This window comes from Chrysemys picta, chromosome 3, assembly GCF_011386835.1.
Source record: "Chrysemys picta bellii isolate R12L10 chromosome 3, ASM1138683v2, whole genome shotgun sequence".
In the NCBI taxonomy this organism is placed as follows: domain Eukaryota; kingdom Metazoa; phylum Chordata; order Testudines; family Emydidae; genus Chrysemys; species Chrysemys picta.
The window spans coordinates 4976714-4990205 of record NC_088793.1 but is presented as its reverse complement, the minus strand read 5'-3'; the positions used below and the strand labels follow the sequence as shown (position 1 = coordinate 4990205).

General features: G+C 54.0%; 1 protein-coding gene across 1 annotated transcript in view; it reads left to right on the top strand.

The window, feature by feature from the left end:
- The first annotated feature begins 7323 nt into the window (after positions 1-7323).
- The window catches only part of LOC135982094 (exostosin-1-like), a 48356-nt gene continuing 42187 nt past the window's right edge, over positions 7324-13492 (top strand). The window contains exon 1 of the mRNA XM_065587281.1: positions 7324-7508. Coding sequence (XP_065443353.1) covers positions 7324-7508 — 185 coding nt within the window. The remainder of the gene's footprint in view (positions 7509-13492) is intronic.

The following is a 13492-nucleotide window of genomic DNA, read 5'->3' as shown; positions in this document are numbered from 1 at the left end:
CTTACCACCTTCCAAGTGTTTGCAGATGATTTCCTTAATTACTTGCTCCATTATCTTCCCTGGCACAGAAGTTAAACTAACTGGTCTGTAGTTACCTGGGTTGTTTTTATTTCCCTTTTTATAGATGGGCACTATATTTGCCCTTTTCCAGTCTTCTGGAATCTCTCCCGTCTCCCATGACTTTCCAAAGATAATAGCTAGAGGCTCAGATACCTCCTCTATTAGCTCCTTGAGTATTCTCGGATGCATTTCATCAGGCCCGGGTGACTTGCAGGCATCTAACTTTTCTAAGTGATTTTTAACTTGTTCTTTTTTTATTTTATCTGCTAAACCTACCCCCTTCCCATTAGTATTCACTATGTTAGGCATTCCTTCAGACTTCTCGGTGAAGACCGAAACAAAGAAGTCATTAAGCATCTCTGCCATTTCCAAGTTTCCTGTTACTGTTTCTCCCTCTTCACTAAGCAGTGGGCCTACCCTGTCTTTGGTCTTCCTCTTGCTTCTAATGTATTGATAAAAAGTCTTCTTGTTTCCTTTTATTCCCGTAGCTAGTTTGAGCTCATTTTGTGCCTTTGCCTTTCTAATCTTGCCCCTGCATTCCTGTGTTGTTTGCCTATATTCATCCTTTGTAATCTGTCCTAGTTTCCATTTTTTATATGACTCCTTTTTATTTTTTAGATCATGCAAGACCTCGTGGTTAAGCCAAGGTGGTCTTTTGCCACATTTTCTATCTTTCCTAACCAGCGGAATAGCTTGCTTTTGGGCCCTTAATAGTGTCCCTTTGAAAAACTGCCAACTCTCCTCAGTTGTTTTTCCCCTCAGTCTTGATTCCCATGGGACCTTACCTATCAGCTCTCGGAGCTTCCCAAAATCTGCCTTCCTGAAATCCATTGTCTCTATTTTGCTGTTCTCCCTTCTACCCTTCCTTAGAATTGCAAACTCTATGATTTCATGATCACTTTCACCCAGGCTGCCTTCTACTTTCACATTCTCAACGAGTTCCTCCCTATTTGTTAAAATCAAGTCTAGAACAGCTTCCCCCCTAGTAGCTTTTTCAACCTTCTGAAATAAAAAGTTGTCTCCAATGCAGTCCAAGAATTTGTTGGATAGTCTGTGCCCCGCTGTGTTATTTTCCCAACATATATCCGGATAGTTGAAGTCCCCCATCACCACCAAATCTTGGGCTTTGGATGATTTTGTTAGTTGCTTGAAAAAAGCCTCATCCACCTCTTCCACCTGGTTAGGTGGCCTGTAGTAGACTCCTAGCATGACATCTCCCTTGTTTTTTGCCCCTTTAAGCCTAACCCAGAGACTCTCAACACTTCCGTCTCCTATGTCCATCTCTACCTCAGTCCAAGTGTATTCCTGCTTTCCCTGAGCCAGCACGTATGCGTGGGGAGGGCTGGGCCTGGTGGTGGTGGGCAGGGCCGGCTCTGGCTTTTTTGCCGCCCTAGGCTGCCCTTGTGACCCCACAACTGAGGGAATAAAAGGCAGAGTAGCCCAACTGTCCCTCAGTTCCTTTATCAATTCAAAATCCAAATCATATAGAATTCTGCAATACTGGGGAAGGAGCATGGGTTGTGAAATACATGTGGGCAATGTACCTTAGAGACCCACAGTTACTGTAGGGTAAGGAACTGTTTTTCCCAGTCATTGGTACTGGTTACAGGTGATACGGGCTCTCGTAGCTTAATTGTGAGCGTCTGTTTTTGGAGTCGTTCAAGACCAAGTGTCTCAGACTAACCTCTGTTGTAGGTTAGTGTGCCCAGAATTGAATGGAAAGCTGCTAGCCACAGGTTGGCCCTTGGTCTGGATGAGGAGTAGACTTTTTGAACTGTCTTAGTATGTAAAGATTTAATAGTTTTTTCCCCACTTTGTTGCTCTACATTTGTGCCTCCTCCAAAGCCAGGCGGCTCACGGCACCAGGAGCCCACAGACAACGTTGTAGGAAAAGCAAGTGGGGGACCCTGCCAATGATGCCCAGAGGGAACAGACCTGCTCTCCTCCCCTCAGAAATCCCTACAGCCAGGGTTGGGGGAGGGCTGTTTGTGACAGTGGATCATTTCCCTCCCTACAGGGAGAGGAAGGGGACCCATACAGTCTGATAAGCTCACAAGCTCTGGATGCTTATCCAAGCTGCAGAAAGAACTGTATCAAATCCTGACTCATATTAAAATAACCTAAAATCCCTAGATTTTGTACAGTCCCCGCAGTGGCTGAATAACCAACAAACACGTGGTTTAGCTGTGGGATTGTCCCTGGGAAATCCTGGGTCCCTGTTCACTTTTGGCTACTGTCCTGTGCCTGATCCCAGGTCCAACTCCAAAGTCCTGCCTGCTCAGGAATGTGGGTTCCCCTTTGAACCTGCCAGACAGTTCACATACTAGGGCCCCCCACCGTTAGCATCCCTGACCCACAGCCTGCTCCTGAACCCAGGTGTCCCCCTTTGCCTGACCAGATAATCTCTGAACTCTGATCTTCCTATTGTCCCTGCTGGCCAGCTGCTGAACCCAGGTCACTGCTCTCTTTTACACACCACACTGGGGTGATTTTAATAGTTTTCTTCTCTAATTTCCCTCAGGCCGCCCAGTATCAGCAAAGCAACAGGAAAGTGGATAACTCTGTGGCAAGTGTTGCCTGATGTGGAGAAAGCCCCAGCACCCCAGAACCATTAGTGCGGAAGGGCAGCGGAGGTGAGTTATATGGGCTCCTGGTGCCCAGGCTCCACCAATGTTCAGGGCCGGGTCTCCCCCCACCCAGGCCCCGCCTGCCACCCCCACGTGCCTCCCCCGCGTGTCCCCCAGCCTTCCCTCGTTGCCCCCACACACCTCCCCGGGCCCGGAGCAGAGCATCCCTGCCTCTCCCCTGCCGCTCCATGCTGCCTCTCTGCATCAACTGCTGCCGCGGGGTCCTAGTGCCCCCCATCCAAACTGCCCCTGCCCTTCCCCCTCAGACCCTCCCCTTATCCAGCAGGACCCTCCACCAGCACAGCCCCCCCTACACACCCACCTGCAGTCACCGCTCCTACCCCACGCTGGGCAAGGGGCAGCCCCACCTCCACCCCCAGTGAGGCTACAATGAGGGGTAGAAGCAAGCAGGGGAGGAGGCAGCTCCCCCCCCCCCCCCGGCACCCACCATGGGGGAGGCCAGGGAAATTCCTGGACCTGAGAGGGGCCCTAGGAGCACGTGCAGTGACAGTGTGGGGGGGGTGAGTATGCTGCCGGGGGGGAGAAGGGGGTCCCTACCCCAGAGCTCGCGGCTGCCGGCTGGGAGAGAGCTGGGGGGAATCCTCCTCTCTGGCTCCAGTCCCGGGGCATTCTGCCTGCACCCCAAACTCATCCCCAGCCCTGCCCCACCCCAGAGCCCACCCTCCCCAGCCAAAGCCCTCACCTCCCTGCACCCTAACTCTCTGCCCCAGCCCTGAGCCTCTCCAACACCCCAAACCCCTCATCTCCAGCCCCAGCCAGAGCCCTCATCCCTCCCACATCCTAACCCTCTGCCCCAGCTCTGACCCCCCCTCACACACCAAACCCCTCACCCCCAGACAGAGCCCTCACCCCCCTGCATCCTAACTCTCTGCCCCAACCCTGAGCCCCTCCAACACCCCCAATCCCTCATCTCCAGCCCCAGACAGAGCCCTCATACCCCCACACCCTAACCATCTGCCCCAGCCCTGACCCCCATCTCACACCTCAATCCTCTCATCCCCAGAGAGCCCTCACCCCCCCACACCGTTACTCTCACCCTGAGCCTCTCAAACCCCAAACCCCTCACCCCCAGCCCCAGAGAGCCTTCATCCCCCACATCCTAACTCTCTGCCCCAACCCTGAGCCCTCTCCTGCATCATGAACCCCTCATCCCCAGCCCCACCCCACAGCCCTCACCCCCACCCCAACCCTCTGCCCTAAGTCCTCTCCCATTCACCAAACCCCTCATCCCCAGCAACACCCCAAACCCATCCCCTGCCTCATCCCACAACTCTCACTCCTTCACCCCCTCTCATCCCCAAACTCCCTCCCAGAACCTGCACCCTGCACTCCTTCACCCCCTCTCATCCCCAAACTCCCTCCCAGAACCTGCACCCTGCACTCCTTCACCCCCTCTCATCCCCAAACTCCCTCCCAGAACCTGCATCCTGCACTCCTTCACCCCCTCTCATCCCCAAACTCCCTCCCAGAACCTGCACCCTGCACTCCTTCACCCCCTCTCATCCCCAAACTCCCTCCCAGAACCTGCACCCTGCACTCCTTCACCCCCTCTCATCCCCAAACTCCCTCCCAGAACCTGCACCCTGCACTCCTTCACCCCCTCTCATCCCCAAACTCCCTCCCAGAACCTGCACCCTGCACTCCTTCACCCCCTCTCATCCCCAAACTCCCTCCCAGAACCTGCACCCTGCACTCCTTCACCCCCTCTCATCCCCAAACTCCCTCCCAGAACCTGCACCCTGCACTCCTTCACCCCCTCTCATCCCCAAACTCCCTCCCAGAACCTGCACCCTGCACTCCTTCACCCCCTCTCATCCCCAAACTCCCTCCCAGAACCTGCACCCTGCACTCCTTCACCCCCTCTCATCCCCAAACTCCCTCCCAGAGCCTGCATCCTGCACTCCTTCTGCACCCCAATCCCCTGCCCCAGCCCAGGGCCTGCACCCTAGACCTCCTCCCCCACCCAAACTCCCTCCCAGAGCCTTGCGCAGGTGGGGGGTGGAGTTTGGGGAGGGGCAGGTTCCGGGCAATACCAAAATTTCTACAAACCTGCCACCCCTGCAGTAGGGATAAACAAAGGTGGGCAAAAAACAGATTGCAAAACACACAGACAGATCAATCAGAACCTTCGGCGCTGTTGAAAACCCCCCTAGGCATCTATCTGCATCTTTAAGCATCTCAATACCTTTGAAAATCTGTCCCCAGGAGCTTAGCAGCACTCAGAAAAGATCTGGGTGTTTATCTGGATGATGAGAACTTCCAGCATTACACTAGCAGGGGTTTTAAAAACAAACGTTTGGAAGGGACAAGATCCCCCTATGTCAAGGCAGGACCCAACCTCTAACTGCCTCGCTGGGGAGTAGGAAGAAATTTACGCTAGAGGCAGGTTTGTAGAAATTTTGGTGGTGCCCAGAACCCACCCCTGCCCAAACTCCGCCCCCTCAAACTCTGCCCCCCCACCAGCCCAAGGCTCTGGGAGGGAATTTGGGTGGGGGAGGAGGTCTGGGGTGCAGGCCCTGGGCTGGGAAGGGGATTGGGGTGCTGGAGGGGTGCAGGGTGCAGGCTATGGGAGGGAGTTTTGGGATGGGAGAGGGTGCAGAGGGAGGGATATGAGGGGTGAGGGCTGTGGGGTGAGGCTGGGGATGGGGGGTTTGGGTGTGGGAGGGGCTCAGGGTGAGTAGGGGTGTGGGGGTTGAGGGCTCTATCTGGGGCTGGGGTGTTGGAAGGGGCTCAGGGCTGGGGCAGAGGGTTAGGGTGCGGGGAGTGAGGGCTCTGACTGGGGGTGTGGGCTCTGGGGTGGGGCAGGGCTGGGAATGAGTTTGGGGTGCAGGCAGTCTGCCCCAGGGCTGGGGCCAGAGAGGAGGACTCCCCCCAGCTCTCTCCCAGCTGGCAGCAGCGAGCTCTGGGGTAGGGCCCCTCTTCTCCCCGGCAGCACACTCACCCCCCACTGTCACTGCATGTGCTCCTGGGGCCCCTCTCAGGTCCAGGAATCCCCCTCGCCTCCCCTGTGGTGGATGCCGGCGGGGGGCGCTTCCATCACATGTGGCCTCCTCCCTGCTACTGCCCCTCACTGTAGCCTCACTGGGGGTGGGGGGTGGGGCTGTCCCTTGCCCAGCGTGGGGCAGGAGCGGTGACTGCAGGCGGGGGCCCCCTGTGCTGGTGGAGGGTCCTGCCAAAAAAGGGAAGGATCTGAGAGAAAAGAGCAGAGGCAAGGACAGGTCAGTCTGCCCTGGCAGTAGTGGTGGGGGGCACTAGGACCCTGCGGCGGCAGTTGATGCAGGGAGGTGGCATGGAGCTGCAGGGGAGAGGCAGGGATGCTCTGCTCCGGGGCGGGCCCGGGGAGGTGCATGCGGGGGCAGCAAGGGGAGGCTGGGGGACACGTGGGGGGGCAGCAGGTGGGGAGACCCGGCCCCTAACACTGCTGGAGCTGGGCCCTCAACATTGCTGGAGCCAGGAGCCCATATAACTCACTGCCGCTGGCTAGAGGTTATCCAATAATTAATTGCTCACTTCTTGCACCTTCCTCTTGAGCATCTACTGGCTACTGTCAGAGACTGAATGGGGTGGATCGTTCTCATCTAAATCCTGCCTGGGGACCCACATCTTGCAGGGTGTCCACAATATATGAGAATTCCCATGTTCCTAAAAGCCAGCACAGTACCTTATGTCGCCAACGTTTTCCAGCTCTCTGCTCTGCTCTGTACTTGCTCCGATTTTTCCTCTCTCTCAGACTGGTGACTCTGCAAGGCTATTTATACAGCACAGTTTCAGGTTTGTAGCTTGCCAATAACTTCCCCTGATTTCTTGTAAATCACAACGTAGTTAGAAAGATGAAAAAAGTAATCTGTTGGCTAAGCAAAGTGAAACCTGGCAGGGCCTGGGACGCACTCTTAGCCCTGGTCTACACTACGAGTTTATTTCGAATTTAGCCGCGTTATTTCAATTTAAGCCTGCACCCGTCCTCACGCCAAAGTCATTTCTGTCGACTTAAAGGGCTCTTAACACCGATTTCTGTACTCCTCCCCGGCGAGGGGATTAGCGCTGAAATCGACATCACCGGGTCGAATTTGGGGTAGTGTGGACGCAATTCAATGGTATTTGCCTCCGGGAGGTATCCCACAGTGCTCCATTGTGACTGCTCTGGACAGCGCTCTCAACTCAGATGCACTGGTCAGGTACACAGGAAAAGCCCCGGGAACCTTTGAATTTCATTTCCTGTTTGGCCAGCGTGGCGAGCCCAGCAGCACAGGTCACCACGCAGAGCCCAGCAGCACAGGAGACCTGCAGTCCCATAATCGCAGACGAGTTCCAGCATGGACCGAACGTGAGGTGCTGGATTTGATAGCTGTCGGGGAGATGAATCCGTGCTGGCAGAACTACGGTCTAAAAGATGAAATGCCAATACATATGCCAAAGTCTCCAAGGCCACGTTGGACAGAGGGTACAACAGGGACCCGCAGCACTGCCGCGTGAAAATTAAGGACCTCAGGCAAGCCTACCAAAAAACCAAAGAGGCAAACGGTCGCTCCGGGTCAGAGCCCCAAACATGCCGGTTCTATGTGGAGCTTAACGCAATTCTAGTGGGGAGGCTGCCACCACTACCCCACCCACGTCCATGGACACCAGCACTGGAGGACTCTCAGTGAACGGGGATGGGAAATTTGGGGACAAGGAAGATGAGGAGGATGAGGACAAGGATAGCGCTGCGCAGGCAAGTGGAGAGACAGTTTTCCTCAACAGTCGGGAACTGTTTATAACCCTGGAGCCAGTGCCCTCCCAAGGCGGTATCCCAAACCTCAGGTGAGTTTACCTTTTAAAATATAAAACACGGTTTAAAAGCAAGCGTTTTTTAATGATTACTTTGCCCTGAGGACTTGGGATGCATTCGTAGCCAGTACAGCTACTGGAAAAGTCTGTTAACGTGTCTGGAGATGGAGCGAAAATCCTCCAGGGACATCTCCATGAAACTCTCCTGGAGGTACTCTGAAAGCCTCTGCAGAAGGTTTCTGGGGAGAACTGCCTTATTGTGTCCTCCATGGTAGGACACTTAACCACGCCAGGCCAGTAACAAGTACTCTGGTATCATTTCATAACAAAGCCTGGCAGCGTATGGTCCCGGCTTTTGCTGGCATTAAAGCAACATCCATTCTTTCTCTCTCTGTGTTTTCCTCAGTAGAGTGATATCATTCATGGTGACCTTGTTGAAATACGGGAATTTAATTAAGGGGACATTCAGAGGTGGCCGTTCCTAAAGTGCTGCTTGCCTGTGGCTGAAAAGAAATCATCCCCGCTGTGACAAAGTTCCTCCTCTATCTTGGTGGGTCCTGCGCTTATTGGCGGATTTTCTTGCCTCAGAGATTCACCATGTGGGTTGGGGAACAGCCCAGAGACCTTCCCCTCTGGAAGAACCCACAGTCCAGGTCAATTGGGAGGTTTGGGGGGAACCCGGGCCCACCCTCTACTCCGGGTTCCAGCCCAGGGCCCTGTGGACTGCAGCTGTCTATAGTGCCTCCTGTAACAGCTGCATGACAGCTACAACTCCCTGGGCTACTTCCCCATGGCCTCCTCCAAACACCTTCCTTATTCTCACCACAGGACCTTCCTCCTGGTGTCTGATAATGCTTGTGCTCCTCAGTCCTCCAGCAGCACACCCTCTCACTCTCAGCTCCTTGCGCCTCTTGCTCCCAGCTCCTCACACTCGCATCACAAACTAAAGTGAGCTCCTTTTTAAAACCCAGGTGCCCTGATTAGCCTGCCTTAATTGATTCTAGCAGCTTCTTCTTAATTGGCTCCAGATGTCCTAATTAGCCTGCCTGCCTGAACTGGTTCTAGCAGGTTCCTGATTACTCTAGTGCAGCCCCTGCTCTGGTCACTCAGGGAACAGAAAACTATTCATCCAGTGACCAGTGTATTTGCCTTCTACCAGACTCCTGTACCCCACTGGTCTGGGTCTGTTACATATCCCTCCCCCCTGCTCAACGCCAAGGGGTTGGGCAGCTTGGGACGCCAGACACTGCACACGTGACAAGCCATCAGCGTTGTTATGACGGCTCCCTGCTCTGAGTTGCACACGGAACTGGAAAGGTTGGAGGGATAAGAACCATCTGGTCACCCTTGTGTTCTTCTCCTTGTTCTGCTGCATCCATTGAAGAGGGGCATGGTCGGTCATGAGGACAAATCTGCGCCCGAGGAGATAGTAGCGCAATGTTTCCATGGCCCATTTTACAGCGAGGCATTCTCTCTCCACCATTGCATATTTTTGTTCCCTTGGAAGGAGTTTCCGACTGAGGTATAGAATTGGATATTCCTCCTCCCTGACCATCTGTGATAGAACGGCCCCCAACCCTACTTCCGATGCATCCGTCTGCAGGATAAACTCCTTGGTGAAATCAGGGGCTATCAGTACGGGGTTACTGCAGAGGGCAGTCCATAGGTCTGTGAATGCTTCCTCTGCTATGTCAGACCATCTCACCAGATCAGGTCCACAGCTTTCACTAGGTCTGTCAGGGGGCTTGCCCTTGTGGCAAAGTGGGGGATAAATCATCGGTAATACCCCACCACACCTAGGAACGCCCGGACTTGTTTCTTGCGACTTGGTCGGGGCCAATTTTGGATGGCCTCTAACTTGTTCACTTGGGGTTTTACCAGACCTTTTCCCACAATGTAGCCAAGATATTTGGCCTCCGTAAACCCTACAGCGCACTTGGGAGGGTTTGCTGTAAGGCCAGCTCGCCTGAAGGTATCGAGGACTGCCTCCACCTTCTCCAGGTGGGTTTCCCAGTCCGGGGTATGAATGACCACATCGTCCAAGTAGGCAGCAGCATAACTGTTATGCGGGCGTAATAGCTTGTCCATGAGGCGCTGGAAGGTAGCTGGGGCCCCATGTAGTCCAAAAGGGAGGACAATATATTGAAAAAGACCCTCTGGTGTAGAGAACGCAGTCTTTTCCTTTGCGTCTTCTGCAAGGGGAATCTGCCAGTACCCCTTTGTCAAGTCTAGGGTAGTCAAGTACCGGGCATTACCCAGACGGTCCACTAGCTCATCTATGCGAGGTATGGGTTACACGTCGAACTGGGATACTTCGTTTAGTCGCCGGAAGTCGTTGCGAAATCTTGTGGTGCCATCAGGTTTGGGCACCAGCACGATCGGGCTGGACCACTGACTGTGGGATACTTTGATGATCCTCAACTCCAGCATTTTTTTTACTTCTGCTTTTATTTCCTCCCTTTTTGCCACTGGCACCCGATAGGGCCTCATTGTTACTCTGGCCCCAGGGTTCGTGACGATGTGGTGATATGTCTCGGTTGTTCGACCCGGTTTTGTCGAGAACACATCTTGGTTACGGAAGATCATCTCAGACACCTCATTCTTCTGGTCTGGTGTTAAATCAGGAGACACTCTCACCTGTTTGGAAGGCTTGTTTTCCTGGGTTAGGTCTTTTTGGACCCTTGTGCATGCCTCTTGTGCATGCCAGGGTTTCAGAAGGTTGACATGATAAATCTGTTCTTGTTTTCTGCGTCCTGGCTGCCGCACCTTGTAGGGTACTTCCCCCACGGGTTCAACCACCTCATAGGGCCCCTGCCACTGGGACAGAAGCTTGCTTTCTGCCATGGGTACCAACACCATAACCCGATCCCCTGGTTGGAACTGTCGCACTTTTGCCTGGCAATTGTAATGGGTTTGCTGGGCGTCCTGTGCCTTCTCCAAATGTTCCCGTACAATAGGGGTAACCTCGGCTATCCGGTCTCGCATCTGCATTACATGCTCTATTATATTTCTCCCCTCATTGGGTTCCTCTTCCCAGATCTCTTTGGCGATATCTAGTATGCCACGGGGGTGATGCCCGTATAATAACTCGAAGGGGGAAAACCCAGTTGAGGCCTGTGGTACCTCCCGGATAGCGAACATAAGGTAGGGTAGTAGGGTGTCGCAATCCTTCCCGTCCCGACTTACCACCTTCCTTATCATAGCCTTGAGAGTTCGGTTAAACCTTTCTACCAACCCATCAGTCTGCAGATGGTAGACCGAAGTTCTCAGGGTATGTATATGGAGCAGCGTACAGAGGTCCTTCATTAGCTTCGACATAAATGGGGTTCCTTGGTCGGTTAATATCTCCTTCGGTAGTCCCATTCGGGCAAAAATCCCCACCAGCTCTTTGGCTATAGTTTTCGAGGCCGTGTTCCACAGGGGGATGGCTTTTGGGTAGCGAGTAGCATAGTCCAAAACAACAAGTATATATTAAGTGGCCCCGAGCCGTCTTCTCCAGGGGTCCCACTAGGTCCATGGCTATTCACTCGAAGGGGACCTCTATGATGGGAAGGGGTACTAAAGGTGCCCTCAAGTGGGGACGGGGACTGTGCAGCTGACACTCTGGGCAGGAGGCACAGTACCTCCGCACTTCTTCATGTACTCCAGGCCAGAAGAACCGTCGTAGGACTCGTGCCAGGGTCTTCTCTACCCCCAAATGCCCCCCAAAAAGATGAGTATAAGCCAGACTTAATACGGCATTCTGGTGTTTTTGAGGTACTAGGATCTGCTGTACCTTCTGCCCCTGTACTGGTGCAACCCGGTATAAGAGATCCTTCTTCATTATGAAGTAGGGTCCTGGTCCCTGGGTTTTTCCCTCCACGGGGACCCCATCTATTTCAGTCACCTCCTTCCTAATGTTGTCATACCTTGGGTCTTCTGCCTGGTCCCGTCCAAAATTTCCTCTCCCGGGGCTAATCTGCCCAAGATCTAGGGGCCCAGTCTCTGTTGCCTCTACTGGTTCTGAAGCATTAGGGTGGGGGTCAGACTCAGGTGCTTCTCCCTCCTGCGTGGCCTCCTTTTCAGCTGCGCGGGTCCGCCTACCTACAAGAGCGACCCTCTGGCTTTGGGTCAGTATTCGGGTTCCCAAGGCCTTAGCTGCCCTTCTTTCCCTTTTTGTCTTTCTACCCTGTCTGGGAGTGGAGAACAAATCTGGGGATATTTCAGAGAAGATTGGGGATTGACAGTCTGCTGTGGATGCCTCACCAATTTTAGGGTCCCCATCTTTCTCCAATCCCCCTACTGGGAGTAAGTTTCCAAACCCTGGGAAGTCCCTCCCTATGGGCACCGGGTATGGGAGTTTAGGGACTACACCTGCTGCTACCTCAGTAGTGTTCCCTTGGATCTCGATTTTTACTGGGATGGTGGGGTAGTAACTAACTGTCTCATGGACACATGTTATCCCCGTACGTTTAGCCTGCAGCAGCTGACTACGCTTCACAAACTTCCCTGAGATAAGCGTGATAGCACTGCCTGAATCAACCAGTGCCGGGGTCCCTACCCCATTTAGTTTCACTGGTCTGGTATACGTATGTGGGGTTAGTGAGACCCCCCACAAGGTGGATTAGGGAGCATGGATCTGCCCAGTTCCCCAGGTTACACTGCATAGGCTCCTCAGCATTGGGACACTGTGCAGCTACGTGTCCCCACTCCCCGCAGGCATAACATCCGTATTGAGCCCTAGGCGTTCCCCAGTCTCTTGGTTTGGGCAGTCTAACATCACGATCCTCTTCTCCCTCAGTGCTCTGACCCTTTGTGGCCTCTGATGGGCCTTCAGCCTCTCTCTTTTTCCACCTGGGCCCTCCTGGTGGCCCAGTCACCCGAACTTTAGGGCTTGGTGCTGCTAGTTTAACCCGGGGTGCCTCTTCCTTAACTGGTCGGGTCAGCTCCCTCACTGTCCTTCGCCTCTCTACCAGGGCAACAACCTCATCATAGGTGGAGGGTTCGTTCTGGCTTACCCAGGCACGAAGGTCTGGTGGTAGTCCCCTCATGTATCGGTCGATGACCAGAACTGCTAGTATCTCTTCCGGACTCCGGGACTCTGTTTGCTACCACTTTCGTGCGAGATGGATGAGGTTATACAATTGGGACCGCGGGGTTTTGTCTTCCTGGTACCTCCAACCGTGATACTGCTGGGCCCGCACTGCTGTCGTTACCCCAGATCTGGCCAGGATCTCTACTTTCAGCTGGGGGTAGTCTGCCGCAGCCTCTTCAGGCAGATCATGGTAGGCCTTTTGGGCCTCCCCACACAGGAATGGGGCAAGGATGCCAGACCACTGATATCGAGGCCAGGCCTCCCGTAGGGCTGTCCTCTCAAAGGCCAGGAGGTATGCCTCTACATCATCCTCCCGTATCATTTTCTGCAGCCAATGGCTGGCCCGTATGAGCCGCATCCCATCATGGCTGCGATTCAGCTCTGTAAGGGACTTTACCTGGTTTACCAGTTCCCACAACATAGCTCGATCTTGAGCAGCCTGGTCCATCAGCAGGCGATTAGTCTCTTGCTGCAGCCGCACTGCCTCCTGTTGGGCGGCTGCCTGGACACGGGTAGCCTCCTGCTGGGCCGCCGTAGCTTGTATCAGTGCCCGCACTACGTCATCCATTGTGGTGAAAAAAAAAAAACCCTCTCCCTTTTTTTTTTTAAATCACTCTCCTTCTTCCGCCGTGCTGTGCACCCCAAGATCCCACCGCTAACACCAGTTTGACAAAGTTCCTCCTCTATCTTGGTGGGTCCTGCGCTTATTGGCGGATTTTCTTGCCTCAGAGATTCACCATGTGGGTTGGGGAACAGCCCAGAGACGTTCCCCTCTAGAAGAACCCACAGTCCAGGTCAATTGGGAGGTTTGGGGGGAACCCGGGCCCACCCTCTACTCCGGGTTCCAGCCCAGGGCCCTGTGGACTGCAGCTGTCTATAGTGCCTCCTGTAACAGCTGTATGACAGCTACAACTCCCTGGGCTACTTCCCCATGGCCTCCTCC